Below are 26,645 nucleotides of genomic sequence, written 5' to 3'. Positions count from 1 at the left end.
ACACTATCGCTCTATTTCAATGACTGTTTAGGCACAACTGTGTCACTTTATCATTGTTTTTATTATTATTGTTATTATTATCTTGCCAGCTCGCGCCACACATTTTTCTCTTTATCGATAATCCAAACATTCGATATATATTTTGTTCTTCCTCCATATTTCCTCGATCGAATGTTTGGTAGTATGTCAGACTAGTTGATCGCTATCTTACGATAATATATATATATATATATATATATAATTTATATTTTTTTTTATATCTACTAATTAAATGTAATTCGTGTATCGTTATTATCGTTACTGATCAATTTATATTCGAGTCATTTGGCGAGAAAGATCGGGTGAGCGAGAGTCGTGTCTTGCGTTATTTACAGGCTTTTCGCAGTATTTCCAAATTTATATGTGCTTACAAGACCCTTTTTTATGAAGAGTGTCGTAAAAGTAGTGCTTGGAATAAAAGGAATTTTCAAATCGCGAAATTCTGAAGGGAAAAGCACTTGGAAGCTTTTCTCCAGGATTCAGAGTTTATGAAATATTAACCGATTCGTGATATTCAATTTGAAAAGTCGAATATGCTCCGCCTCGCAACGAACAAGCGTTTGCCTCTTATCGCGACCACTCGATTGGCTATCACTGATCGATTAATATCTCACGAACCGTAAATCGAAAAGAAAAAGGTTCAGAAGGGTTTATTTCGAGAATTTGGCAATCTAAGAATTCTGAAAATTTGAATGAATTTTCTTGAGTTTTCTGGTATTCGTGTGTGTTTCTGACTCACCCCGATGTCTGTAATCGCCTCGTATTTCTTTTTTCTCTCAACAAGTGTCAACGTTTCGGATTACCATTGTTACAGTTTGTTTCTTTGAGTGTTATTGAACGAATAAAAATGAATGAAACTGGTTCAATTGTTGTTCCGATTGCCGTTGAGAGTGACGTCGAGCGGCTCGTCGTGAATCGATCCACGATTCATCGGCGTTCCAGGACTCAATGGATTTTGTTGCCGCGAATCGTTGCTAGGCAAATGATGATGGTAAAGTGATGTTATGCGCGGTGTCCGCGATGGATTCGGCCCTTTGATCGTTAAATCGATTTCCGCCTCTTGCGGCGGTCTCGATTCTCTCACGCCCATCTCTTGCTCGACACTCGATGCTGGACTCGACGAATTTCTTGGCCCCGGGGAACCGCAGCCACACTTTACACGCTCTGGCGACTTGTCACAGCCTACCGAGTATCTGAACGGAATAAAAATCCGATAAACATCAAAAAAAGTTACAAAAAAGCAATGATTTCGTCCAAGTTTCCGCACTATTTTCGCGTCGCCCTTCAAACATTTTTGTTCCACTCGATTCGACAATATAATCTCGATAAAATTGTCAAAATCACAGTCACGAAATTCAACGGAAACGCAGATTTTCAAGACAATCCATCAAATTTTATTGTTTTTTTAAAAAGTAAACTTTAATTAGACCCGAAATTTCACTTCGAACCCATTCAAAGGACTCACCCATGAGGTGGCAAAATTCTATAATCCCGACACATCGACATCGGCCCCGTTGTCCCGTTTTCCTGAGTTTTGTCGCTCGGCGAGCCAAGACCCGTCGGCGGTGGCGACGAGGCATCGTGGCCCTCGGAACTCGAACCCGTTGCCGGTGGTGGTCGCAGAAGGAGCGGCGCCGCGCTACCGAGACCAAGACATCGCATCCTCCAAGCATCCTGCAGCAACTGAAGGCGCGCCTGCTTTCGCCATTTTGCTCGACGATTTTGGAACCAGACCTGAACGCATTACACTTTTAATTAACGACAAAAAGCGATGATTATCCACCATTGATCGAGATGCTCATCGACGAGTGTGATTCAAGCCCCATTTTTCTCGTTATCAAGATTTTTATTAATCCTGACTGCAAATTATTCGAACAAGTTTAATGGCACTTTAAGACCAGTTACTGTCTCGACATCGATTTTCAATTAGTTTGTATTTGCGAGATCAAAAAAATGTTCGTTTTCATAGAACCCAACGGAATCGGAGCTGAAGAGACTCCAAGATAGACAGAAATATGGGGACAAAAATTTTCGAGCCTTTCTTCAGCGAGGAGCGAATTACAATTATTGTCATAGAAACTGTCATATAAAAAAAAGCTTATTTTCACTTGGTTCGTTGCTGTTATTGTTACGGATATTGCCAAAATAGTTACCTGAACCCGAGCTTCCGAAAGTGAGATTCTAAGAGCAACTTCCTCCCGTAGAAAGACGTCGGGATAATGAGTCTTCTGAAAAAGTGATTCAAGCTCTTGAAGCTGCTGCGGTGTGAACGTAGTTCGATTCCGTCTCTGCAGAAGATAATTAAATAAACGAGAGAGTCTCATGTGACTGGGAGTACTTCGAGTCTTGGAGAGCATTTCTTGTCGTGAGATGGATGTTCAGTAAGAGTTTCAAGCAGCACACGATGTCATTGACGAAAGAACAGGTGGGAAAGTGTAAATACGCAAAGTTTCGTGTCGAATTTATCTGGTTTTCAAACTCTGGGTACAAAACTTGTAGAAAATTAGAGCTCGAAGATCGTGGAGGGATAAATAAATGAGAAAATAAAAAAATAAAAAACGTACACTGACCTGACGCCGCCGTCCGAACATGTATTCGGTGAGCAAGTCAGCCTGAGGTCCGAGCGGTGATAAATAAGGTCCAGCCATATTTTTCCCTTTGGTTATGAAACTATTTGTAAGTATATTTATATATTTCGTCGATACTCCAAGAAACAAAGTCCGGACGAAGTTCGGCAAGTATATTTGCACTTCCGGTTCGAGTCAAACTGTCTTCAGGGATTATCGAAACTCCGAGGAATGCCGCGATCGTAAAGAGGCGCGTGATACGTTCGAACCAGGGAATCAAATCTGTTAAGGGGTGCGAGATTTATCACCGGGACGTAGAGATTGCCGAGTGGATGCCAAGAGACTGATACGAGATTCGCTGAGCTTTCGGAGCAACCCCTGCACACGCGGGGGTTGACGATACCTCGCTGTCCTCTCATTGGCCGAAAGGATTTTAGCAGGGGCGGTTCTCCACCCTCCCCCGTAGCCGCGTTGGTCCACGCCTTCGAATCTCTCTCATTTTGCCGCTAAATACGCTGCATTTGTTATTGATATTTCTGCGTCGTAAATACAACATATAAAATCCGTTAAAGATTATTTCAAAGGTCTGCAGAGAAGCTTTCTTCGCTGCGCAGAGTTATTGGCTGCTGTTTTTCTCCATGGACCAGTATTCGCAGTTGTGGAAAGCGTCCATTTCACTCGAAGGATTCACGAAAACGTGCACAGCGATTCCCACCTGAAAAACAATTATCCAAACTCGTTATTTGCTAAAAAAAACTACGCACCGAGCTGCCTTTATTAACGCGTACCGACATTTTCAGGCGAGACGATTGAGCAATAAAATTCCTCCGAATCCGGATGTATTAAATTTATTTCTACTACACGAACATTGGAAAAAGCATGATTCTTTAGCGACTCAACACAAATTTCTATAACGCGTTCCACGATTTTGGCAACTTGCAAACACTCGAAAGCTTTTGTAGCCGCTTTTCTACGTGTTTGAATTTCTAAGCTGTTTCTGAACATCCCAAAACGCTGAAAGGCTTTTCCGCAATTATTTTTTCGACGTTCGATGACCCTTGGTGTCTATGGAATCGTGCACAGCTATTTTCATGCCCACAAGATGGTACGAGCAAATAAAAGCAGCGTCGAGCTGATCGGAGTCAATTTCGTGTACCGACACCCGTAAATAATCGCTTTCGACGAGCCCCGAGTCTCCCGAGTATCCAGCGTTGCGTCGAGCCGCGTCGAGGGCCTCTCGCAGCCCCAAAACACTTGCCGAGTGGATAAACATTCTCTATTAGTCCCACAAGTATAGTTAGGTGCGAACAAACGATTCCAAGGGAGCGTGAGTGCATTTGGAGTGTTTTAAAAGAGGGCAAGCACGGGGAGCCCTCGCATGTGCCTCGACCTTTTTGTGCCGGCTCTCCCAAAAGGTCTCCGCTTCCAGCATCTTTTTTTAGACCCCAAAAACCTCGAAATTCTCGTCCCAGAAGTCTGAAAATACGAAAAACTCGTTAGTACCGACACAAAGACGATTCTGCGTGTACAAAAAAAAATTCTATAAAATTGTTAATATCGTGAAAGATGCGAAAAAGCATCAACAGAATAAGACGACTGAGAAATCGATTATCAATTAATTACCCAAGAGTCGTACAGTTCAGTGAATATTAAAGCTCGACAAAAGATGAAAGGAAATACGTACAGCTCGGTAGAAAAAAAAATAAAGAAAAACTATTGTGTATTTTTCTTCAGTGTATATTCTTTAATCACTGATCTCGCAATAAAATCGCCGACGAATATTCTCCCTCTATATCTGTGGATAATGAAATACATAAATATAACTATGTATAATGACGAACGCCATTGTTGTCACGAGGAGTGTAGCGGGGGGTGAAAAAGCGAAAAGAAAGTATACGCAATCTTTTTAATTATGAGAAGGTGCGCGCGCGAGTTTTCTCTCTCTTTCTCTCTCTTCGGGTATTCTCCCGCGTTTATGAATTCGGCTATCTCCGTTGCTCTCCGGTAGCAGGCGCCCTCTTTGTGTTTCACGTTTGTTTTGTTGTCAGAGCTCTATTATATTCGGCTTTTTTTTATATTATAACGCGGCTCGCGGGTGTGCTCTCGCAAGCGCGCCTCGCTCTTCTGCCTCTCGAAAGAGAGAGAGAAAAGGCGGGAGAGGGAAAAAGAAAAAAGCGCGAAGGGGCTGATGGGTCAGGGGCGGAGAGGGAATAACTGTGCTGGCCGGGGGTTGCGACCGGAATGGGGGTTGGAGAAGACCGGAGAGAGAGAGGGTGCCAGGGTGAGATTGCTTTAGTAATGAATTACATGGCTTGAGGCTATGTGCGGCCTCTGTCTGCCCTGATGCACGCCTCTCTTCTCTATATATCCTACTCCCCCCCCCGCACACACCTCAGAGACCTCTAGCGTCGACCATGGCTAACCCAGACACACGCTCCACCGCATTTTCTCTATTTGAAATATATGTCTGTATGTGTATGGACAGAACGCAGATTATGCCTCGGCTCGTTCGGCTTTCTTATTCTTATTCCTCCTTCTTCTCTACCCTTGCGTACCTCCACAGAGAAAGCCATGAAAAATTCATTATCGTTTGAGACGCGATCACAATCTTTCCTGTGCACTTTTCACTTGGCTGTCACCTTCGTTACGTTTCTCATGGAAATGGCGATCGTGTCAATCAGCGATGTTTTAGTGGCAGTCGAAATTTGTTTTCGCGATAGAACTGCATGAAATGTGGCTCTCACAACGTCGAAGGATAAATTATACACAAACGTGTCAGAATTGAAAATTTCGTGTGACGAATTACGAAAAGGATTTTCGCATTCCCAATGGATCGCATGCGAAAAAAACGTTTTCATTCGCTTTTCAAAAAAAAAAATAGAGGTTCGTCCAGTCGTAGTGATTTCGTCATTTTTTTCTCGAATTGATACGAAGACTTTCAACAAAGATCCGCCATTCATCGGACACAATCCACCGCCCAGTGGAACCGCCCTTGTTCTTCCCTTCATAATGCGATACACCGTGCTCTCCCTTCACTCTTATTCACTTAATCCCACGTTCGCACCCCGGCCCTGTTGTTTGCTGTATTTTCTGTTACCCTTTCTCCTGCGTGTCCTAATAGCGGGTTTTATACGTGCCTGTATAAATGTGTGTAGATACGCGAGGGTGTGAATCCAAGAGTCACACACAAAGAGGGGTAAAGTTTTACTAGACATGTTTGATCATAGACGCTCTCGCCACGCCCAGGTCGTTCCAAACATTCCTCACTTTCTTTCGATTTTTTTATCACTTCACACTTAAACTCATACTCGGCAAAAATAAAGACGAATTGACTACACGTACAATTAACTTGAGTTAACTAACCTCAAATATTTCACACGACGCCACGGAAACAAATCAGACGTAAATGAACGCTGAATTACCGAGACCGAAGTTACGTGAATTCTTAATTAGCGTAAACTCGTAACTTAATCGAACAACTGTAGAAAAACGTGACACCGACCGACATTGATGTCGGTCGGTCGAGAACTACCGAAAATCGAATATCTACATCAACGCCTTACCTCGCTTTGGAACGAATCAGCACGCTACTGAAAAGGAAATGATAAAAAAATAAACGAATAATTTTCACACCATGGTATTTCTGATTTCTGGGAGACAAAAAATTATAACGAGAACAAGAAATAAGTCGCTGCGGTGGTAATGTCGTTCGGTTTTGTCGCAGGATGACCTCTGAACGTCCTCCAAACTTACGTTGATAGAAAAAAAGCTTCTGCTCCTTTACAGCGCTCCCTATCCCGCGCTATTCAACTATCGCATGAAACAATGCCCCCTATCTTCCATTTACTCGATATCTGCGTCCATCTATACAAACGTGTGTTAACTGGTACGTTCTCGTATAGTACATTTGTGCACATATATAGAGAGCGATCGAACCTCGTTCGATGTGTACATAACCAACGCGAAACGAGTAGCATTTGTGATTGCGCTAAACCTAAACAATGGTCCCTCTACGTATGCTTTCGTCCTTGCGTTCTTTCACTCTTCGTTCCTCTCTCGTCGGATCACTCGATCGCTATAGTATTATGCACGAGAAATGAAAAACCGTCGATATATACATATATGTGCGTGTGTGTAAGTGCGTGTATATAGATTTTGCTTCCGCTCCAATTCATTCATCCTTCTGGACTCACGTTAATTGGCTTTTTCTCCGCTCTTCATTGCAAAAATCTCTGCGTCCTAACACGCGCCATTTTTAGGTTAAACATTCGATTACTTCATGCGTTCATTTTTAGGCCTCGAATTTCGAACAATACTTCGCGAGTGACTTGTGGGATTTTTTTAGCTCCTGGATTTTTCCGAGGCTTGCGACCATCAACCGTACTCAACTTCGGGTCATGACGCCCTTAAAGGTATTTTACATCGACAAGGTCGGGGCGATCCGTGACTTTGACTCGGACGATCGAAACAGTGGGGGCTCTCGATTCAATCGGAATGTTTTATGTGGTCGAGTGTGCGTTTGCGGGATCGAAAGAAACGCCCAGTTGCGCGTATTTAAGCTTCAAAGGAAAAGGAGATTCATTTTTTTGAGTATTCGACAAAAATCGTAGAATGAATATAAAAAAATGACATCTGGCATTGGTTTCGAAGCGCGAGTTTTCATTCGAAATAAAATTCGACGTTTGGAAGAGTCGATCGCGCGTCTCTCTACGCAATTTGTCGTGCACTCTGAGCTTTCGTTCCTGTCAAAAACACTGGCGAATCGTTGATTCGTAGTATTTTCTCCTTTGGTTTTCGCAATTCCGTCGAAAACCGACTGTCAACGCGTAATTCGTTACTTTTCATTGTTCACGGGTAGAAGAGCGGGGTGGGGTTGGGTGCGGATGAGATATTGTTACGTGAAAATTTCGACTGAATATTCCTCGAGGAAAGGGTATTACAGCGCCACCGCCGAGGCCACCGCGGTACACAGCAACTCTTCGCGCCGTCCGACACTCGGGAATGAGAAAACATTAATCTAGGCATGTTTTGCAATCTCCCACGTTCGCGCACCCACGCCACAATATACTCTTACGCGTTTATATGTATACAAAGCGATATATAAATATATATTTATATGTACTTCAAATAGAACTCCGTTATTGTGAAGGTTATGGCGTGTGCATCGTATACACAATGTGCACACAGCGAAAAGCACGAGTGTATTATTACATCCGTCCTATCTCCCCCTTCCACGCTCGCAAGCTCTTTCTCCACTTGTCTTCCGGCGCATTCACAGACTTTGTATATTATAATAATAACAATAATGATATTTCGTGTGGAAGAGAACGAAAGCCTTGGCAAAACGCCTCCGAGATTAATATTTCGACGATAACGATTTAATTTCTGTCTCTCTCGTACTCTTGCGAATTTTTTAAGTTAGGACAGCTCGTCGAAGTTTGGGTACATTAATTCGGATCTATTCCAAGCGTTACCACTTTTACACCGTCACGAACGTCACGAATCGTGTACACGATATAGATGGGTATATGAAGGAAAAATATTTAGAGTTGATTAGTTCGGAATTTGTGACGGACAGTCGAAGTGGCGCTGAGTTCGCACAAAGGAATGCCTATTGTATTTATTTTTGGTGCTGTTATTATGATCATTTCTGTTTAATATTTGGAGCTAAGCCATCATTTCAGACAAGTACATTGTGCCGAATTGTCGAAACTTTTTAGCGAATTGTTCGCAAATATTTTGAATAAGAGAATGAAGGATGCCCGGAAGAAGTCGGGAGCGAGGAGGGAGTCGGGTGGGTGAGTTAAGAGATGAATATAAAAAAATTGGACGAAGATAACGGAGTTCCGCGATGTTTTCGTTGGAGCCGAAAAAAAAAGAGAAAGAGACGTAGAAAAAAATGGGCGCATACACCAGCCGCCCAATCAATGAATGGACCGCCGGGGCAGACAATTCCTCTGTGTTACAAAAGAACGAGCGACATTTTTTGTCGTTTTTCTTTTTTTCGGGGCTTTGCAGTTTCATTACCGGTAATAATGCAAATGAAAAAGAAATCTCCGAGTCGTTCCAACGCTCGGGTGCGGTTCGCGAAGAACGACTCAAGTAAGAAAAAAATAATGCTTTTATATACAGATATATACATTTTTGTAGGATAAAAGAAAAAATGACGTTGGTTCCGTCTCTTTCACGAGGAATTATCGTGAGTACCGGGGTTGAGTAGCCCCATAAGAAATTCATGTCGACCATCAATGTCCGAAATTGCGACACAAAGAATATTTTCAAATATATTTTTTTAAATATATCACAAATGGACGAATATAATTTTGGAAATTTACTTTCGTAACCTCAAATTTCAATGTTTTCGATCAATGTCCAAAAAATGTACCGCATCATTATACTTACCGAAACCGTATCATTCAGCAAATATTCTCTTATCATCATCACGAAACAAATAAAAGGGGGGAAAAAAAACTGCCTTTCACTGAAAACAATGGGTCCAAAAGACCAAATAGCACACGTCGGTGAATTCCCTCGGCCATCTTGTTTCGCGCGAAGAATGTCACAGACGAGCGACGCGCGGTGAGCGTCCTCGGGTGACGAAGTACGGCAACTTTGGGCCACTGGAGCGTACCTTACGCGCGGTAACGCCTGTCGTTGAACCCGCGAAGGTGCGAAGCGGAAGTATCACGGGCCAACACCTTTTTACTCGCTAGAGCACTAAGAAAACACGTAACTTTTAGGGCTTCCGAGAATCTCTATGAATTTTTATTCTTTTCTTCCTCTGTTCCATTACTATCATTATCTATTATCATTATACTCTTTTCTTGTCGGAGTGCATACTCAAGAATCTCGAGGTGTCGAAAGTTTATTCGCGCTCCCGGAAGCGTGATTTTGTTGTTTTGTTCTTCGTGTAGTATATACGCGTGTTTCGTTTTGCTATTTTTTTCGTGAACCGCGTGTATTTCTGCTTCTGTGCTCGAGCCTCTGAGGGATGAAGAATTTTTTTCGAGGACGCGTCAATTCGTCAAGTGGCAATCTTTTCTCCGCCACTGCAACAAAAAGTACGCGTAGCGTGAGAGGAAACGCGGGGTCCAGCGAAGCAGAGATGTCACAAATACTTCAATGTATGTACGTATATTAGCTCACTTATTTTTAAATAAACGATCGTTTCGAGCAATGCGGTTTTTCTCAAACGAGTGTCACGAACATAACCTAAAAAAAAAGCCGATTTCTCGGGTGATTTTTCTTCTGACTGACGCAACTTATCGAGAATGAACTTTCTAAAAAAATATCGCACACATTATAACGATCGTGATAGCCAAGTTTTCTTGGCTTTTTAGGTGATTCCTAAATCCTCAGAAAAGGGAAGAACGAAACAACCGCGTCACCAATTTTTTGGTAGGCGAGCATGAAAAACTACGGAACGCACAAAAAGTGAAATACCCCTGTATTCCAACGATGCGCATTCCAATCTAATATTTTCCAGTCGAAAACTCTCGAGTTTCAGCCTCGCCTTTTTCCCCGAGTAAAATTCGAACAAGATTAACACAAAAGAATGGCCCGTTATCCGCCATGTGAACAAGGGTTTTTCAGCATAAAAACGAATAATTCTCGTTTGCATTAGTCCGTAGAGTTGAAGCAGCACACAAAAGTCATCCGGTGAATGCAAATGTACGTAATTAGCTGCACATGAGGAGAGAGAGAGAGAGTCTCGGGGAGTATATGTAAGTTGCATTGAGGCAGCTTGGATCGAGTGTCGAGAGGATGAGACTAAAGAGAAAAGCAACATATACGTTTACGCCTATATACAGGTATACGTGAACATATGTTGGATGGTGAAATAGTGGGTTGCGCGAACGCGAGTGCCCCCCTGTGGTGAGATCGGGATATAACGTTGCTCTGGGTATAAATGTGACTAAATGAATCCACTAACGGGGTTGGTATTTGCTACAGTAATGGAAGGGGTAATTAAAACCACCCTTCTGCGGAAACGAAGTACAGAGAGAGGGAGAGAGTGAGAGAGAGAAAGAAGGAGGGAGAGTGAGGTTGAGTGAGATAAGCCCACAGGGCCGCGCTTTCGAACCACGCTGTCATCATCGCCGTTAAACCACTTTCCTGAACAAACCGCCCTTTGCTTTTCTATAATATAACGTATATATATATATTCCTCGACATTGGTGTATATCTGTGTATATTCGCCCATATACATATATATTAAACTGTGGAGAGGAGAGTAGGCCGACATCGCAGGACTTTGCCCAATTTCCATTCAACTCGAGCTAAACTTCGTCCGTATCTCCCTTGGAGCTCCATAACGAGTTCGCGAAACAAACGGAATTCGATAATTCTTAATCAACTACGCTCGCTCCCGGGTTTCGTCATTCCCCCGAGTCCTCTCTTCCTCTTCAATCTCTTCGTCACGAACTTTCGACAGGAGCGTCAATTTTCAAACGAAAGAAAGGGTATATTTATTAAATCTAATCTCACTTGCTTGAGGCGTTTTTACAGTGTTCCGTACTGAATTAACAAGTGCTTACAAAATGGCGGATCTTTCTTCGCTAGGCGCGGCCCTGGACGAGACACGAACTCTCAGCTCTCGACAACCCGATCTGCAAGGAAATTCGTGTGCGGTTACGCCGCGTGCTTTATAAATGCTACTAATTACAAAGGTCTCTGCTACGACGAAGAATATGTGCGTTTTTAGTCGAAGGTGGGGCAAAATGGAACACTTATTTTTGCACGATGCATATTTTTGTTTTTTTTTTTTTAAATTTTATTTGTTTTTTGATTTTTTTTTTTAAATAAATTTGTTTCTTACTGCATCGCTTTACCGACCTTCACCCTGAAATTTTTTTTTTTTTTGGACAAAAAAACTTCTTTCACCGACGATTGCCGGCTCAATTGCAGCAACGAATAATTTTTTCTCCAAAGTAAAAACGACGCCGAAAAATTTAGCGTCGAACACAAGGTCGCTTCTCACAAGGTCATTTTTTCAATATTTTCGTTGGATTTCAGGTGGTGGACGAGCAATCCGGGATGAGCGGTTACCCAACCGACTGTTGGTCTCACTCGGGATCGAATCGAACCGACGAGGGTTGAAGAGCAACTGCGAAGGACTTGATGGAGTAATGAGCAAAGCCTGGGATTTTCCGCGTGGTCCATATTGCCCCAGGGTGCTCCGTATTGCCTCGGTTTCGAGTACAAATACGTTGGTTGGTAAGTCCCGTATGTATGCATGCGTACATTTAATTTGCCATTTTGTTATTGCTCCTCGTTCTTTTCCCTTTGTTTACGTTTTTTTCCTCTTTCTGCCGCAGTCGAGTCTACTGGGTCGAGATAAACGAGAAGGAAAAAGAACAAATAGATTACGGAGAATCAGGGAAAACAAAGAGGGACAGAGAGGCCGGGCAAAAAGAGTCGATAACCGAATGCGGAGAATCGTCAATGCTAAATCTCGATTTTTTCTTCTTTTTTCCGTCGCGTACGTCTGTGCACGCGTTCGTTTGTTCCGGTTCTCCTTTCTTTCCATCTGCTTTCTTTGAACATTGTTTCGTGGTATCCGCAGATTCATGAGACGCCCATTGTGATTCTCGTTTGAGAATGATGCGCTAATTGCGACGGTTAATTAGTCTCGGTTTTCAACGATGGTCCACCGACGACTCGGAATATAAGGAAGGGTGAAAGAAACGAATCGGGAAATACAATGCATCGCGAAGGATGTTTCTTCGGAGAGGACTTTTTTCGCTGCTTCCCGTGGAATCTCGTGAGGGATGATCATATCGAAGGGCCCTGGAATGAAGGTCAAACGCGAATGTGAGCCGCGAGGGAACCGGATCTGAAGAGATGAGAAACGGTGACGAGAGAGAGGACGAGAGTGTGAGCTGGTTGAGAATAAACTAAAGTTAAAAAGGGATGAATAAGAAAAAATAATGGGAGGAAAGAAACGTTGAAGACACAAAGAGAAAGTAGGGAAAGAAGAAACAGTGGGAGGGAGAGGGAGGTAGAAAAAGGAGGGAAAACGAGGACGGAGATAGTGAGGATGAGATTGGTTTCTCCCGTGGCTTCTTCATGAAAGACTAAAAGGAAGAGCCAATAGTGGTTTACTCAGTAGTTACGTTTTAGCAGTTAGCTTTGTCTCTTTCTTCGGAGGCGATCTCTCGCTCTCTTTCTCTCTCGTTTCCCCTGTTCCTCTCTTGACACAGCTAGTCGCCCCGTCTTACTCTCTCATTTTCTGACTACCCCGATTTGCCTGACTTCCGGTGGAGAAACGCGAGCGAGCGAGGGCATAGAAAATTTGCGGTCTGGAGGATCCTTGCTCTCGTGATGCTCTCAGGTTTCTCTCGTCGACTACGAGAGAGCATCAACAGCGTCTTGGCTCACTTCACCAATGAGAGATAAAGAGAGGGAGGAAGAAAGAGTGAGCGAGAGCGAGCAAGCGAGAGAACCATGGAGATGGGAGTCGAAAGTTCTCTCGTTTAATTACCAGTGAAATATCGTTAATTAGCTGGGCGCGCAATCCGGTTCAGTGATGCTGAGGGATGAGGATGGACCGCGGTCGTTTCAATATCCTACCGAATTTTCAAAACCCTTCAGCCTCCAAAACCATCCCAACTATCAATGTATACATATACATTTACGTAGAGCACGTTGCTCTACACAGAAGAATTTAGCCGTGATGAACTTCATTTGTACGTCCATTCGATGCTTGTTAACAAAAGGGAGCTCAACTCAAGTCGTATTGACGGGTTAATGATTTTCTTCGCTTTTTTATTTTCTCTAGAAACATTTCAACAGTAAAAATGTTATTCCGCAATTAACGAGTTATCTTTTTTACAGATGAATCCTGCAAAACGGAGTAGCAGATCTGAAATTTTCCTTCGTCTTACTCAATCGTACCATTCGCTCAAGGAAGCCTCACACATGCCCATCGACCGTCGTTGTCAATGGGAGTCTCAGTACCTTGTGAATCCCTCTGTCCGAATCTCATCATAGTCGTTAATTCCTGGCCTCTCTGTCCATTCTGACCACGGTTTGATCTACATGCAGTACGAATGTTCCACATGCATACATCTAGAGAGAAGAGCGTCGCTATAAAGGGGGTCCGCAGAATCGTTTGCAAATCCTGCCCCGTTGACAGCTTGCAGAATTCCGGAGTCCTCGGTTGCTTTTATCTTCCACGTATCGCTGATGAGCTCTCGATCGAAGAAGAAGAAGCCAATGGAACGTGGCGGTTCCGAAAAAAGGCGTGGCAACCCCAGACCTCCGGATTCGCTGGAACTTGACTTTTCATAACTCACGAACAGTGCATCAGTGAGGAAAATCACTGAGGACTCTTCAGAATTTCAGTCTCTCTTAATACGACTTTACTCGCCGCTGTTATTAAGGACACTCCGTATGTGGATCGAGCTTCAGCTCGCCCTTCCAAACGCAGTCCAGTTTCGCTACATATACTTGTGTGTTTATATGGACACGTGAGTGCGAGAGGTGGACTAAAACTGACGCGGGTGGAGTCGGAGGAGATTCTAATTAATCAGCTAGTCCACCGCGCGTGGGCCGCAAACGAGAACACATTCGCGACCCCAATCCTCTTCACACACTCCTACATCCCCAAACCCTATCCAACGTCTGATATTCAAAGGGGCATCGTTCGCAACGTTTAACGTTTTCAAATCTCTTTTATTACGTCCTTCCGTGGACAACGAATCTCTGAGTAATTAATCGAGTCCGAAGAAACAAAATGGCGTGGTCGAACAATTTTCCGGATTAATTTCCCCGCCGCTATGCGCCCGCCTGCGCCCAAGCGAGCTCTGCACTGCCATCTTTTTTTGGGCACAATAAAAGTAGGACGTTTTACACTAAGATGACGATAGTGTTGACGAGAATTTTTTCTGAGACTGGACGAAATATCTTGACCAGAAATTCACTGATTTCCATCCACTTCATTTTGTTCGCTAGTTTCGTTATTTTTTTTCATAAATTTTGAGTTGAAAGAATTCGAAAATTTATCAAATATTCGTCAACCACGATCAGAGTGTTATTGTAAAACACAAAAGTTTGTATACAATTTATAATCTTAGTTTTTTCAAAAGAGAGTTTTTTCAGAAGTCGATCTCGGGTCGACGAGAACTCAAAATCCACGAAAAATTGTTTTCTCTATTGATTTATTGAATTTTTTACATTACAGTCTGGGATCCAATCAAGAGTCCACAACCACGATCGACCGGTTACCGGAAACGCACAAATTCCATGAGAAATGAGTTTTCATTGGTTTTGAGGAATTCTTTGGAAGGAAAAGTCTCGAGCCGTCCTGGAATGTCCAATGTACCACTGCGGGACCACCTCGTATCTCTGCACTCGTCGACGTACGCGAATACTGTTCCTGTGCTCGATAATCTCCGCAAACGCTGTTGCATGGTCTGAATCAACGTGATCGACGTACGTCTTTATATTCACTCGACCGCCCATGTGCCCATTTGGTATTTAAATTTAGATGGGAGAATCGTAGCGATATCAAAAACTGAATCGTCAAATGCCAAAAACAAAAAAGCAATACCAAATGAGAAAAGCAAACGCCAAAACAACAACGTTTGCTTGGATCCACGATTCAAATTTCGTGAGTCGAACCCTTTTGTTCCCGGAGGCAAGTACTCGCTTTACAAAAGCATGTGTCTAGATATTTTTTGTTCATGGACCTTTCGTAAAAATTCCCGTTTTTTACGTGTTTTTTAAAACGCTACAACTCGAGCTCTCTATTGGCCTTTTCCGATTAATACGCGCGTCCGATTTTCCACTCGCTTCTCTTTCCATTTCATTTCTGCACCATTCTCTCCCTCCTCCCAGTCACTCGCTCCCTTCCCTGGTCGTTATCCGTAATTAGCGAGGTTAATCCTCGACGAACGTCGAAACTGATTCCCCTGTAACGTACATGCGGACCTCACCTGTATTTCTGGCAGTCGGTGAATCACACTTGTCTTCTAAACTATTCGTGGACTTGATTTGAAGCTCGATGTAAATATCATTTTTTTAATCTGAGATCTTCAAGCCTGAGTGTCTTAAGTCGCCACGGAAACTTTGGCTTTTACAATTTCGAAAACGATGAAAAATTTGCCTTCAAATTTGCCTCCGAATCTAAGATTATTTATTATTTCAATGAACATCGACAAATGCCGTGAAATTCTGCCAAATAAAAGTCGAGTGAAAACAGAAGGAGAAATCTCCAAAACGTTCGTACCAACCGAATCTTCTTCCTCCTCGTTGATAACCCAGCGGCTGGTGCTCGAGTGAAAATCATATTGCGGCCCTCCAGCCTCATCTTCCAGTGATCAGAAAAGTTGCATCATGTCGAAGTCACGATTTTTCTGCCATTTCTGCTCCTGGTTCGAGCTCCATAGTATTTTTAAAATTTCTCTACAGTGTAATTACACTCGCGTCCTAATTTGTCAAATACTTATAACCGAAAAATCAATCAGTACAGTAGCCGCAGTATCATTCTCAATGAACTTCCCGATTGGCATATGGCAAGAGCCCGGTTTTCAAGGGTTAATTCCATTAGGTTATATGGACCATAATGGCTGAGATTATCTCGAAGATTCTCGTTTGACTCCCGATTCAATTGGATCTCTGCCCCATAATAGTACCTTACCATAATATGAGTGTAGTTTAAAGGGAGTGTGCACGCTAGAATGAGAGAGAGAGAGAGATCAAATAGGACCCTTCACTTTTTCAAGTGCACCCCTAAAAAAAATGAATCCCCCTAAAAAGCGTGTGCTAACACGGAGGCTCGTAGATGAGATTAGTTTTCATTGAAGGTGCTGAGACTCGAGTATTTCATTGGGGTGTGTTTCGCTCGTATATCTGTAGACATATTGGCGTTGGGATTGTCGTTTGCGCACGAGTCAGAGAATGGACAATGAATAAGAATCGAATGTTGTAGTAGAAAACATGAATATGTCTGTATACATAGCTTGGATGCTGTGCATAAAATACTGAACTGATTGTTCCCCTGGGTTTCTCGCAACCCCTGATGCGTGCACGAGACCAGCACGCCGCATCAATTCCATAACAGGTATCAGAAGAGCACGTATGATTTGGGTGTGCGTTTTTGACGCGCGTGTGCTCCAAAACAATTACTAATTGATGCTCGGTGAAACGATTGAATGACAATAATTACATGGTCCAGAGAAGAAACGACCAAAACGTGATTGATCAATCGCTCTTCGCAGCTCCTAAACTTCATCAGTTTCATGAGAACTTTTCACGCTCTGATCAATTAATCCCCTTCCCCAAGGCACGACTAATTGGAAAAACGATTCAAAAGACACGTTCGTTGCTTCTCGTTCGTCTCTCCTGAAGGCTGTTTTTTGAGTAGCAACGCTATTTTCCAATTTGAAAATGACCAAAAAGACTTTTTTTAATTCGATCTTTTATTTTCCAATAAAACGAGATGAATTTTCATCGAGGGCAAATGAGAGTTTTCAAGAACATAAATATCGTCGAAACGCAGTTATTTTCGTCGCGATCGCAGACCCGAACAATAATGAAAACTATTCGATCTTGCATGGAGATTCTTTTTTTTGTTTCCTTCATCGTAAGCCTTGTGACATTACTCAATAGAATGGGCTTTCTCTCCCTCTCTCTATCTTCTCCTTTCTCTCTCTCTAGTTCGGCGGTACAGCCATTGGAGCGTTGTCGAGCGGCGCGGATGGTGCGGTACCAACCGTTATTTCCATCTCAATTAATATTTTAATCAAGCCTCTTGTATACCGCGTTGTTCCATTTACGCTTGGATGAACATTAAAACCATGACGCGCGCATCAGAACCACCACCAGGTCTGCCGCTCGTTTCCCAAACCAATACACAATGCCTATAGCTATTATTATTACTCCGTGGATTCATATCGTCTCTCCAATATATACACACTCTACATAATAAATCCATGTACACAAACATACTAATTCGCCAATGAAAAAATAGTCGGGCTGTCCGTTTGCGCGTGTGACTACTCATGACCAGAGAATTACTGAACGAATTGCAATTTATTTCTCTATTTTTACGCTGCTCGTCCTTCAATCTTATTCTTTTTTTTACAGAATCGGCTCTGCTACTTCCGATACGTGGTTGCACCCTCAGTGGGAGAATTTCTTCGAAGTAACTACTGCGCTGTAGTTCTTGGGCACCACGTCGACAACCTGAGAGTTTTCACCATCCGGGAAGCACACTTCCGACTATTTTCGTAACTGTCATACTAAAGTTACGAACTTATGTGGAGTTTTCATGAAAACTGCGAAAGCAATCGGAACGCTTTTGCTGATCTAGGGGTTTCGAATTTTCATATGCGTTTGCGAAATATCGAAAAATTGCCGCCTTCTCCCCCTCTTGAATGAAGAATTAACGAAAACCGTCAGAGCACAGGTCGAGCACTCGGAAAACGTTGCCGTTTTCGTGTTATTTCTGCTGCATGATCCAATGAATCTTTCCCAAGTACTCGGAGAGAAAAACATAGGGAAAATTGTCGTGGTACCAGAGTTCTGGATACCCTGTCAGCACTTCCTGGCCGTCAGGGTCTAAATAACCTGAGGTTTGAGATTGTCATCTGATTTTTGGTTTTATCGTTCATTAGCAGCGTCAGTTGGTCAATGGTTGTTTCATTTTTTTTCAATGTTTCGATTCGTGCTCTTTTGGAGGCCGTTGGACCGGTCGTTCCAGTGCGGCGTTCATGCGAAAACTTTTTCGGTCGTTGATTTTCCTACATTTTGATCCAATAACTTGGCCAACGCTGTTTTAATTTTTTATGCCACATTTTGCCGGAAATACCATCAAGAGATCGCTCTCGTTGGACATTTTTTCGACTCGGTCGTGACGATAAGTTTAGAAAAATCATTAAATGCGACTTTGAAGTAAAAACTTTGACTATTGAGTTTTTCTAGATATTTCTGCGACGAATTACCATTCAGAAATTCGATGAATGGCTAGAGGCTATCGACACATTTCGCTTTACTCGAAAATTAGCGTTAGATTCGTCCCTGGATAACTCAATTGGTTGCGGGCCAATGAAGCCCTCGAAAATTGGCGAAAACCGGTTGATTATCGAAAGTCGATCGAAGCAATTGCGAATTCGCCATAAACCGAAAAACCCGGATTAACGAAGAGACCGCAGGTCATTCAACAGGGTAAATTGTTCGAGTACGAATCGAATGTGGACAATTCCGGACTAAAGAGGCTGACTGTTTTTTTCTTCAATACTTTACGCATTTTCCCACAATTTCGTGAAGAAATTTTCCTACATAAAATGCTACCAATGTCGATTCCCTTGACGAAAATCAAAAATCCCGAAAACAAATCACAAAAGCGATCCCGTAAGAGCGTGTCTGTTGATTTGGATGTGAGAAGAAACGTGGTGAGGGTTTTCAGAAACAATCGACGATTAGGAATGTGATGAGATAGCGCGAGTTTTCAGTACAGTACCCGCCGCGAAATGAGCGAGTGGAAGAGACCGAAAGGGCGAGGGGGGGGGGGGGGGGGGGAGGGTCGATGTTTAGAGGGGAGGCTTGGGGGTGGATGGTGGCCGTTAACAATGGGTGCATTGTAGAGGCTCTCCAGCGTTGTCCGGTCGAATAGACGAAACTCTTCTCGTATATAGTGACACCAAGAGGGGGGAGAGAGAAGGAGAGCGAAAAGGATTGACTGATTGTGAGATAAAAGGAGAGAAGAGACAGGAGGGTGTACGTATCCGGCGTTCAAATGATTCGCGAGGAGAAGATACATAGAGAAGATGTGCACGCTTAGCTTGACTGAGGCGCGACGGAAATTCCGTGGAAATAGGGAAAAGGTGGAAAATTTCGAAAGGGAAGGAAGAGAAAGAAGAGGAGAAGGAGGGAGGGCGAGAGGATCGAGGGGCGAGTAAAGGGAAAGGGAACAGCATTCATTCTCGTTTCGCGGTGGCTCTAATGGCTGTGGCTTAGAGAAAACCCTTGCAAAACGGCTGAGCATCAACGGAGCAAGATAGAAAAATAGAGGGAGTGGGATAGAGAGGGTGAGAAGTGAGGGAGGAGAAGAGTAACGACATGGTCGTATATCTATAGGGAAAGTTCGCCACAAGGATTTTCCACCAGCTGAAAATGTTGAGCCCCCAACCCTTCGTCCCTTTTTTACCGCTCAAAAGCCCGGGGAAATGGCAGATGAGTGAAAATGATATGCCGGACAATGGGCATTGTTTACAAGACTGCTATGATTCGCTACAGGCTCGCAAGAGCCAGCGAAACTCCATGCTACTTATTCCATCTCTTTCTGCTTATCCGAGAGCTTCCTATGCGAAAATTTGCTCGAGCGAGCCGAGAAAATATCGCAGCAGAATCGCAGACGAACCAAAGTGTTTCACAGTCTCACAGCCATTTTCTGCTTTCAGATTCGTCCCTGGAGCTGGTCGCGTCGTCATTGGAACTCTCGGAAAAATCATTTTCCACATCGGCGTTTAGATCGGTGCATCAAAGGCATTCAACGAGGGATCAATCGTGTCGGAATATGCCATAGTATTATCCGCTTCGTCATCAGCCTTCGTTCATATATAAAAATCCTTTTCATACCCACCAACTGAGCCCAACAACGCTCCTCCTCACCGCGCCATTATTTCTGTAACGGAGTGACAGACTCTATCAGCCTTGCATGCAACAGCGAAAGAAATCTTTTTTCTATTCCTCAACGAAAAGCTAAAATTTTCTGGCACCGCTAATTATCCTTGTTCCTCCGGATATAATGGAGCTCACAATGATGGAAATACCCACCTTATTGTACATACTAAAATGATCGGATACGGTGTATAAACGGGCTAACACGAGAGAAATACACCGCATCGACCTTGCCAGCATCATATGTTTATATATATTGAGACAGAGATAGCTTGTTAATCATCACGTATCATGACATACGTACGAGACATATTAGAGCGATACACGTCTTTATACATATATGCAAACTTGCACATGTCTGTAATGCATAAAACGTACGGTTGGAAAGGGATATATAATAAGCCCGAGGCATATCATAGTGGCAGGTGTATCCGCATGTATATGTATACGGATTTCGGATCAAAACGCGCCACGAAGCGACGATGGGCGAGATGGGCAGCTTGACACGGAGCGATAATAATCTCACGCGAAGTGTTACATTCTTAGTCAGTACCAATTTCGTTGCTGCTATTTTTTTAATTATCGGATATTCATGAACGAATTTGGAGTATAACGAAAGGCGGTTTTGCACCGAAACTTCGTCGCGGTGGCGGAAAACGTTGAGTGTCTTCGAATGTCATTTTTTGAGCGTTTTCGATGTGCTGTCGCGAGTAATGCAGTTTGCTGGCTTGGTTGGATGACTCGGCGATTATGCATTTGCCGAATGACATTTCAGGGTTGTCATTGCGCCTACGAAAGTGAAGGCGCAGTGAAGAAAATTTGCTGAAAATTGTTTTCAATTCGAGATTTTAAGGATTCGAATAGAATTTTTCGGTTCCGAAGGCTCCCGAGTCATCCAAAAATAACTCCATCTCGCTTTGGCGTTGAATTTCCCATATTTAAGGGAGACACATGTGTAATCCACGTATCACGTGCATTGTAGAAACGAAATACCTACCTCAACCTACGATTCGAGTATGGCACACGTTCTTATCGATATTTCTATATATCCTGACGTTTCTATGTACATAATAGCATGTGGAGAATGATATACCGGATAATACAAAACATAATACGTGTACCTGATATATACAGATAATCAGGCAGAAATTTCTCGGTTTTCGGAACGCCCATTGGCATCAAACCAACCAGGATTTATCCCCGCTCTTCAACCAACCGCCGAGCGAAACCACCCTCGTTTCCCTTATTGCGTGATTGTATCCTGCCTTCGGTTATGTACTCCGATTTTACGCATATGTATTAGGCTGACATCGAAATACGTCTTTACATACGAATTGCCTCTCCTTTTGTCCTTTTATTTTCCTTATTTTAATTCGTTTCAATTTTTACTCCCATCCCAATTGAATCTAATTGTATTTTTTTGTATTATTAATTATTTGGTTCTACGTTTTTGTTTGAATTCATTTCTTTTTAAATTGATTCAATGTCCATATTTCTCACTCTTTTATTCTCGCTTCCAGTTTTATTGGTTCCATTTAATTGTTTTTTTTTTTTTTTTTTTTTTCAATTTAACTCCTTTCAAGTTTACTATTTCAATTGAATTAATTTTTCATTTTTTCTTCTTTCATTTGATTTATTAATTTTGATTCACCACTTTTGTTATTTCCGTTTTTATTTGCAATCTTATATCCGTAATTGTTACTTCGATATTCCGGTCGTGCGTGCCTCCATATTGCCTGGAATTCGACAATGTTGAGCTCCGAAATGGATTGGAATTTGATTCTGCTGTGGAACAAAAATGGAATTTCCGCTTTGTCAGATTGAGTGCACCCACGCTGTGATTTTCGGCCCGGGAAGGTTTTTTTCCCGGTAGAATCGGCGATCGTTCTTCGTTGAAACACTGGAAGAGAAAAGTCGGAGGCGGCACGCCATCGCAAATATAGTTCTGTGATATGACAATGAATTGATATCTTCCTTTCGGTGGGCTCGATCCAACTCCCCCCACCGCTCTCCATCGCCCTTCTGCGCTATCCGTACATACCCAATTCTTCCTCTCTCGCTCTCTCTCTCTCTCTCTTTCACTGTATTTCGCTACTAATGGACCGGCTGGTTTCCTTCTCATCTGTACACTTCGTCGAGCGTTCTCCGTCTTCGCAGATATCCGGACACCCCCGTTTGAGAGCATAAACGCGCCCGCTCGACGAGAGCACGCAGAGCGGGAGCGAAAGAGCGCTAAAGAAAAGAGAAAGAGCAAGAGAGAGAGCTCGGGATATCGTACGACAATGGAGAAAGCGAGCGGCGCACATCTGTAGGTACTCGCGGAAACAATGAACTGAGAGCTGCTGTATGCGATTGTGGAGCAGCAGCGGATAGCATTGTATAATATACTCTGTTGTTTCCAGCCCCCCGCTGCCCCCTCCCTCACTCCTAACCCTTCAAACCATCGCCCGTATTCCTCTGTCGGTAGAGCCCCGCGAACGCTAGAGGGCGCTCTCGCGACCTACCTCTATCTCCCTCCTCTTTTCCGAGCCCCGCGTGCTCTTTCTCTCTTTCGCTCTTTGAGCACATCGCGGGGCGAAGGATACACCTATCGTCTATCCCCAGAAGTTACGTGTTGCGATGCGCTACGTCGTCCATGTATTTACAAGTATTTATGTATTTCCGAGCGCAAGTATGCGGGGCCTGCTCTCGTCGGTAACAGGTGTACGTGAAAATGTGTGTTATGTTTCGTCCCGATGGAAAAATATGCTTGTGTGAAGTATGGAGATAAAGGACCGAAGCGAGTCTCGCTGCATTCTGTTGCGAATCTGTTGCTGCTTTTTTCGTACCCCGCCGCTGGTATGTATATTTCGAGTGCACATTTATACGCACATACGCTTATGATTCTGTGTGCAAAACACAGTTGACTAATGCCAATGTTTTTTCTCCTTTATTCTCTCCGAGTTTTCTCTCTTTTTGCCTCTCGTTTTTTTTCTTTCGCTTCCTTTGTCGAAATTAGCTCTTACTTGCGCATACGAGACTACTACAAAATAGGATTCGGACAATGAAACAGCATGAGAGATTACTCACTTTGTGCACGCCGATCCGTTTGACGGAGAGGCGCTCTTTATTTGGAAAATTGATGCGCGAGCGGGAGGCAGCAACGTAGGCTCGTTTGGCCGGCTCTTTAGACAGTTTTGCTCGTCGACTTTGGGACGTGCGAGATTGCGACTCGAGCTCAAGTTTCTTCCTCGTTTTACACTCGTTTCGATCGATCGATGAGCGCTGGAGACTCCACTCAAAAAGACGACAACAAATTTCGAACTTTTATTCTACATTTTTGTTCCTTGCTTTATTTCAGGGATGCATTCAAACGGATCTAAATGTCTTGAAAGTCGACGCCTGCAAAGGAGTTCTGGGAGGGAAATATGCCCGTTTACGTTCGTCGCGGACGTTACAAGGGTGGAAGTTCGCTCGGCTCGAGAGAAAAAAAAGAGAGCGAGAGAAGCCGAGCACAGCGCGAGTTAGCAGCTTTCAAAAGCTCCGCCGTGTACAGAACCGGCGAAAACTGCAAACACAAATAAGCCGACAAAGACTGAGAATAATAAGCTAATCGTACCTGCGTTCCACAAATGTATATACACGGAAATTACGTCCTCCCACAGCAAGGCGAAAATGGAGAAAGAGAAAATGACAGAAAGAGGAATATAAAAAAGGGAGGAATTATGAGATGAATGACTAAGAACAGAGAGAATGTACAACGGAATTTTCCCCCCGTTCTCCCGTTATCCTGTTTTGCCCCCTCGCGATAGAGCAACGAGAGAGAGAGAGAGAGAGAGAGAGAGAGAAAAGAAACAACGACGAAAAAAAGAGAAAAACAATGAAAACGAGCATTAAAAAAACTGCGCTGACTGAACTAACCGCGAGCGCATATTTCATCCGTCTCTAGTCACCAACACGCGTATATTTTTACCTAAGAGACTCGTATACGTTTACAGTGTCAACACAAAAAAGGATCCCTTTACGAAAGGAAACTCGGCCGTGTAGAATCGATTCGACAATATATTTACACTCATAAATATATACAGATATTTTTTCATTTATATATTATTCGAATATACTTTATCTTTTGTAAAACCGAGCGAGCTCCGCTTTGACTCTTCCTCGTAACAAACGAACGAATGCATTCTTTCGTATCCCCCCCTCCTCCTCTCCCGCGACGAATTCCCGAAAGTATTTACACGCCTATATATTTCCACGTGTTATTTTATATTTGAAACTTTTGCGCGTGTTGCTTCGTCCTCGTATTTTCCAAGAATTGGAAACTCAATTTTTTCTACAATTTTTCCAAACCTCCGTTGACAAACGCCCGACGAATTTTTTCCGTTGTTTTTTTTTTCAAATTTAGTGTTTTTACAGAACAATGAAAGTGTCACGGTCTTTCGGATGAATTACCGAGAATTCGGACGAATTATTCGGACACAGTTTCCGCTTCAGAAGTGCCGGACGCGTCGAATCCGTGTATAGGTTAGGAGGCTTCCAGAGACAACGTACGAGACGCCATGGGAATTGAACGCACAAATGATGAAAAAAGCAACGTCCTTGTGCATTATGCGAATATTCTTTTAGATCACACACGAGAAAGCCTGGCTTGGCTTTGATTCTCTTTATGAAAAAGACAAAGAGAGTGTCTCGGGAATTTCGACAACGGGGAAACGTATTAACATAAATGTGTTTACACGCCCAGTATTTCGACGTGTGTCGTCGTCATATCTTGACGAAAGTTGGCACAAAGGGCGAAAACAAAACGAGAAACATGCAGAGCGCAGGGGTTGAATAATAATAAGAGAACTCAATCTCGTACGGTGTATTGTCAAAGGTCCTCGTTGTTGGATGATAACGGGGCTAAAAGAGAAAGAATAAATAAGACGGCGAGCGCGGGAGAAAGAGAGCGCTGCTCTCCGGGAGAGCGAAGGGCTCGATTTTTGCAGATGAGAGATATCTCATCTCGTAATGCGCTTCGCATTGCTTATGTCGGGGCGAATGGCAAATTCAAACCTGCGAGAAGAAGAGAGAGATAAATGGAGAAAAAATGTTATAAAAGTGAGAAGGAGATAAAGAGGGCTGGAGGCACGAGATGGAGAGAGAGAAAGGAATGGCGGAAGTGGGGGACAGGGGCACAGTGTAATCATATATGATGACCGTATTTGTAAGGGTCGGCGAGTGGCGCGCCAGGGGCGTGGGGGGCTTGAAAAGCGTCGAGATAATACTGGCGCAGAAGGTGGAGGAAAAAGAGGGGGGCTCGGTCGGAAGTAAACGCGTGTGTAACTCATGTGAATCCAGCATGAGTTTACGGTTTTTTCTCTCTCTCTCTATATATATTTTTTTATTCTTTTTTACTCCTCTACCTATATAATATATACAATAAAAAAGAAAGATTGAAAGAATGTTTGCTGCATGGAAAATCCGTCGCGTGGCACAATGTGCGAGTGGTGTTTTCCAGAAGGCTGGGGGTGTGTGCATCAGTCCCGAGCACAAGGAAAAACAAGGGGCGGGGAAGGGGGGGGGGGATACGAAAGAGGATACAGCCAGCACCCCTGGAATTTCATCTCTTTATTTACATTTACATGTACTCATATCATACGCTCACGTCCGCTGGCTCCTCACTAACGAAAGGACGTAAATCCCAACGCTCGCCACACCGAACCCTCAAACTTATCCCCTTCTCACTATCTTCTCCAACCTTTTTATTACGCCCACGTGTAACTGGGCCTGTGTGTGCAACGGAAAGAGAGATCGGACTCGAGTTTACCAACAGCAGCGAGCCCCTCGCTGCAATGGAGTCGCGAACTCTTCACAAAGTGAACTCATAATGTAATCTCTTAATGGGGCCACCGGGCGTACGGCGATATTAACGGATACCTTGTGTTGGTGAATATAAACCTGTGACGGACCAAAGTACACTGCTTGTGAGCTTCTCTTCACTCCCCGGGACCCAACTCACTCTCTAGCCCCCCCCCCCCCCCTTATCGCACTCTTTCGCCTTTTTTTTATAAACACTCTGCTTTACGGGCAACCAAGAATTCGACGCGTCTACATGGAGCTTCGTTTTTTTAACGTTTCCGACTGGCAGACTTCACCGTTGACCGACAAAACGATTCGTTTTTTTTTTTCTCTTTTTGGAAGAAACTTCTGTCGGATAGCTCGATGACGACGATTTTCTCGTCGCGATACTCGACGATTGACTAAAAGGGTTCAATCGTCGCACACGATCTCGAGTACCATCGCAAAAACGGGGGTGAGGGTACTCTCACACAAGCTTTATCTTGATTCGCTTGTCATATGGCGCTCTTCCGAAAAACATTCGAAACTCTGTTCTCCAACAGTTGGCACCACTTAATCTATCGATGATCGTTGCTTTTTGTCAATATTTTC

At 43.4% G+C, this 26,645-nt stretch overlaps 1 protein-coding gene and 1 long non-coding RNA gene across 8 annotated transcripts; one reads left to right on the top strand and one right to left on the bottom strand.

Moving 5' to 3' along the window:
- Positions 1 to 53: 53 nt before the first annotated feature.
- LOC122414130 (cone-rod homeobox protein) lies at positions 54 to 26,213 on the bottom strand. Of its 7 annotated transcripts, none has more exons than XM_043425021.1 (6): positions 26,133 to 26,213; positions 3,767 to 4,082; positions 2,604 to 3,321; positions 2,193 to 2,327; positions 1,505 to 1,773; positions 54 to 1,232 (listed from the first exon to the last, which is right to left on the bottom strand). In XM_043425021.1, the coding sequence occupies exons 3-6, from the start codon at positions 2,685 to 2,687 to the stop codon at positions 902 to 904; spliced, it is 819 nt and encodes a 272-aa protein (XP_043280956.1). In that variant the 5' UTR covers positions 2,688 to 3,321; positions 3,767 to 4,082; positions 26,133 to 26,213; the 3' UTR covers positions 54 to 901. The 7 variants fall into 7 exon arrangements, with proteins under 7 accessions (XP_043280956.1, XP_043280959.1, XP_043280955.1 ...); XM_043425024.1 differs by lacking the exon at positions 26,133 to 26,213 and adding an exon at positions 5,970 to 6,183 and having other exon boundaries at positions 3,763 to 4,082; XM_043425020.1 differs by lacking the exon at positions 26,133 to 26,213 and adding an exon at positions 5,970 to 6,183.
- On the top strand, positions 22,782 to 24,044 carry LOC122414133 (uncharacterized). Its single transcript, XR_006261706.1, has 2 exons — positions 22,782 to 23,069; positions 23,572 to 24,044. It is a non-coding gene; the product is annotated as an uncharacterized lncRNA (long non-coding RNA).
- Positions 26,214 to 26,645: the final 432 nt, after the last annotated feature.

The sequence above is a fragment of the Venturia canescens genome, chromosome 7 (assembly GCF_019457755.1).
Source record: "Venturia canescens isolate UGA chromosome 7, ASM1945775v1, whole genome shotgun sequence".
In the NCBI taxonomy this organism is placed as follows: Eukaryota; Metazoa; Arthropoda; class Insecta; order Hymenoptera; family Ichneumonidae; genus Venturia; species Venturia canescens.
This window is presented reverse-complemented; position numbering and strand designations above follow the sequence as displayed.

What these genes read in the sequence shown, in the direction of transcription:
- LOC122414130 (XM_043425021.1), bottom strand. Translation starts at nt 2,687, where the DNA reads ATGGCTGGACCTTATTTATCACCGCTCGGACCTCAGGCTGACTTGCTC. An exon ending in TTTCGGAAGCTCGGGTTCAG is followed by an intron (nt 1,774 to 2,192) that starts GTAACTATTTTG and finishes TAATGCGTTCAG; the next exon opens with GTCTGGTTCCAAAATCGTCG. An exon ending in AGAATTTTGCCACCTCATGG is followed by an intron (nt 1,233 to 1,504) that starts GTGAGTCCTTTG and finishes TATTCCGTTCAG; the next exon opens with ATACTCGGTAGGCTGTGACA.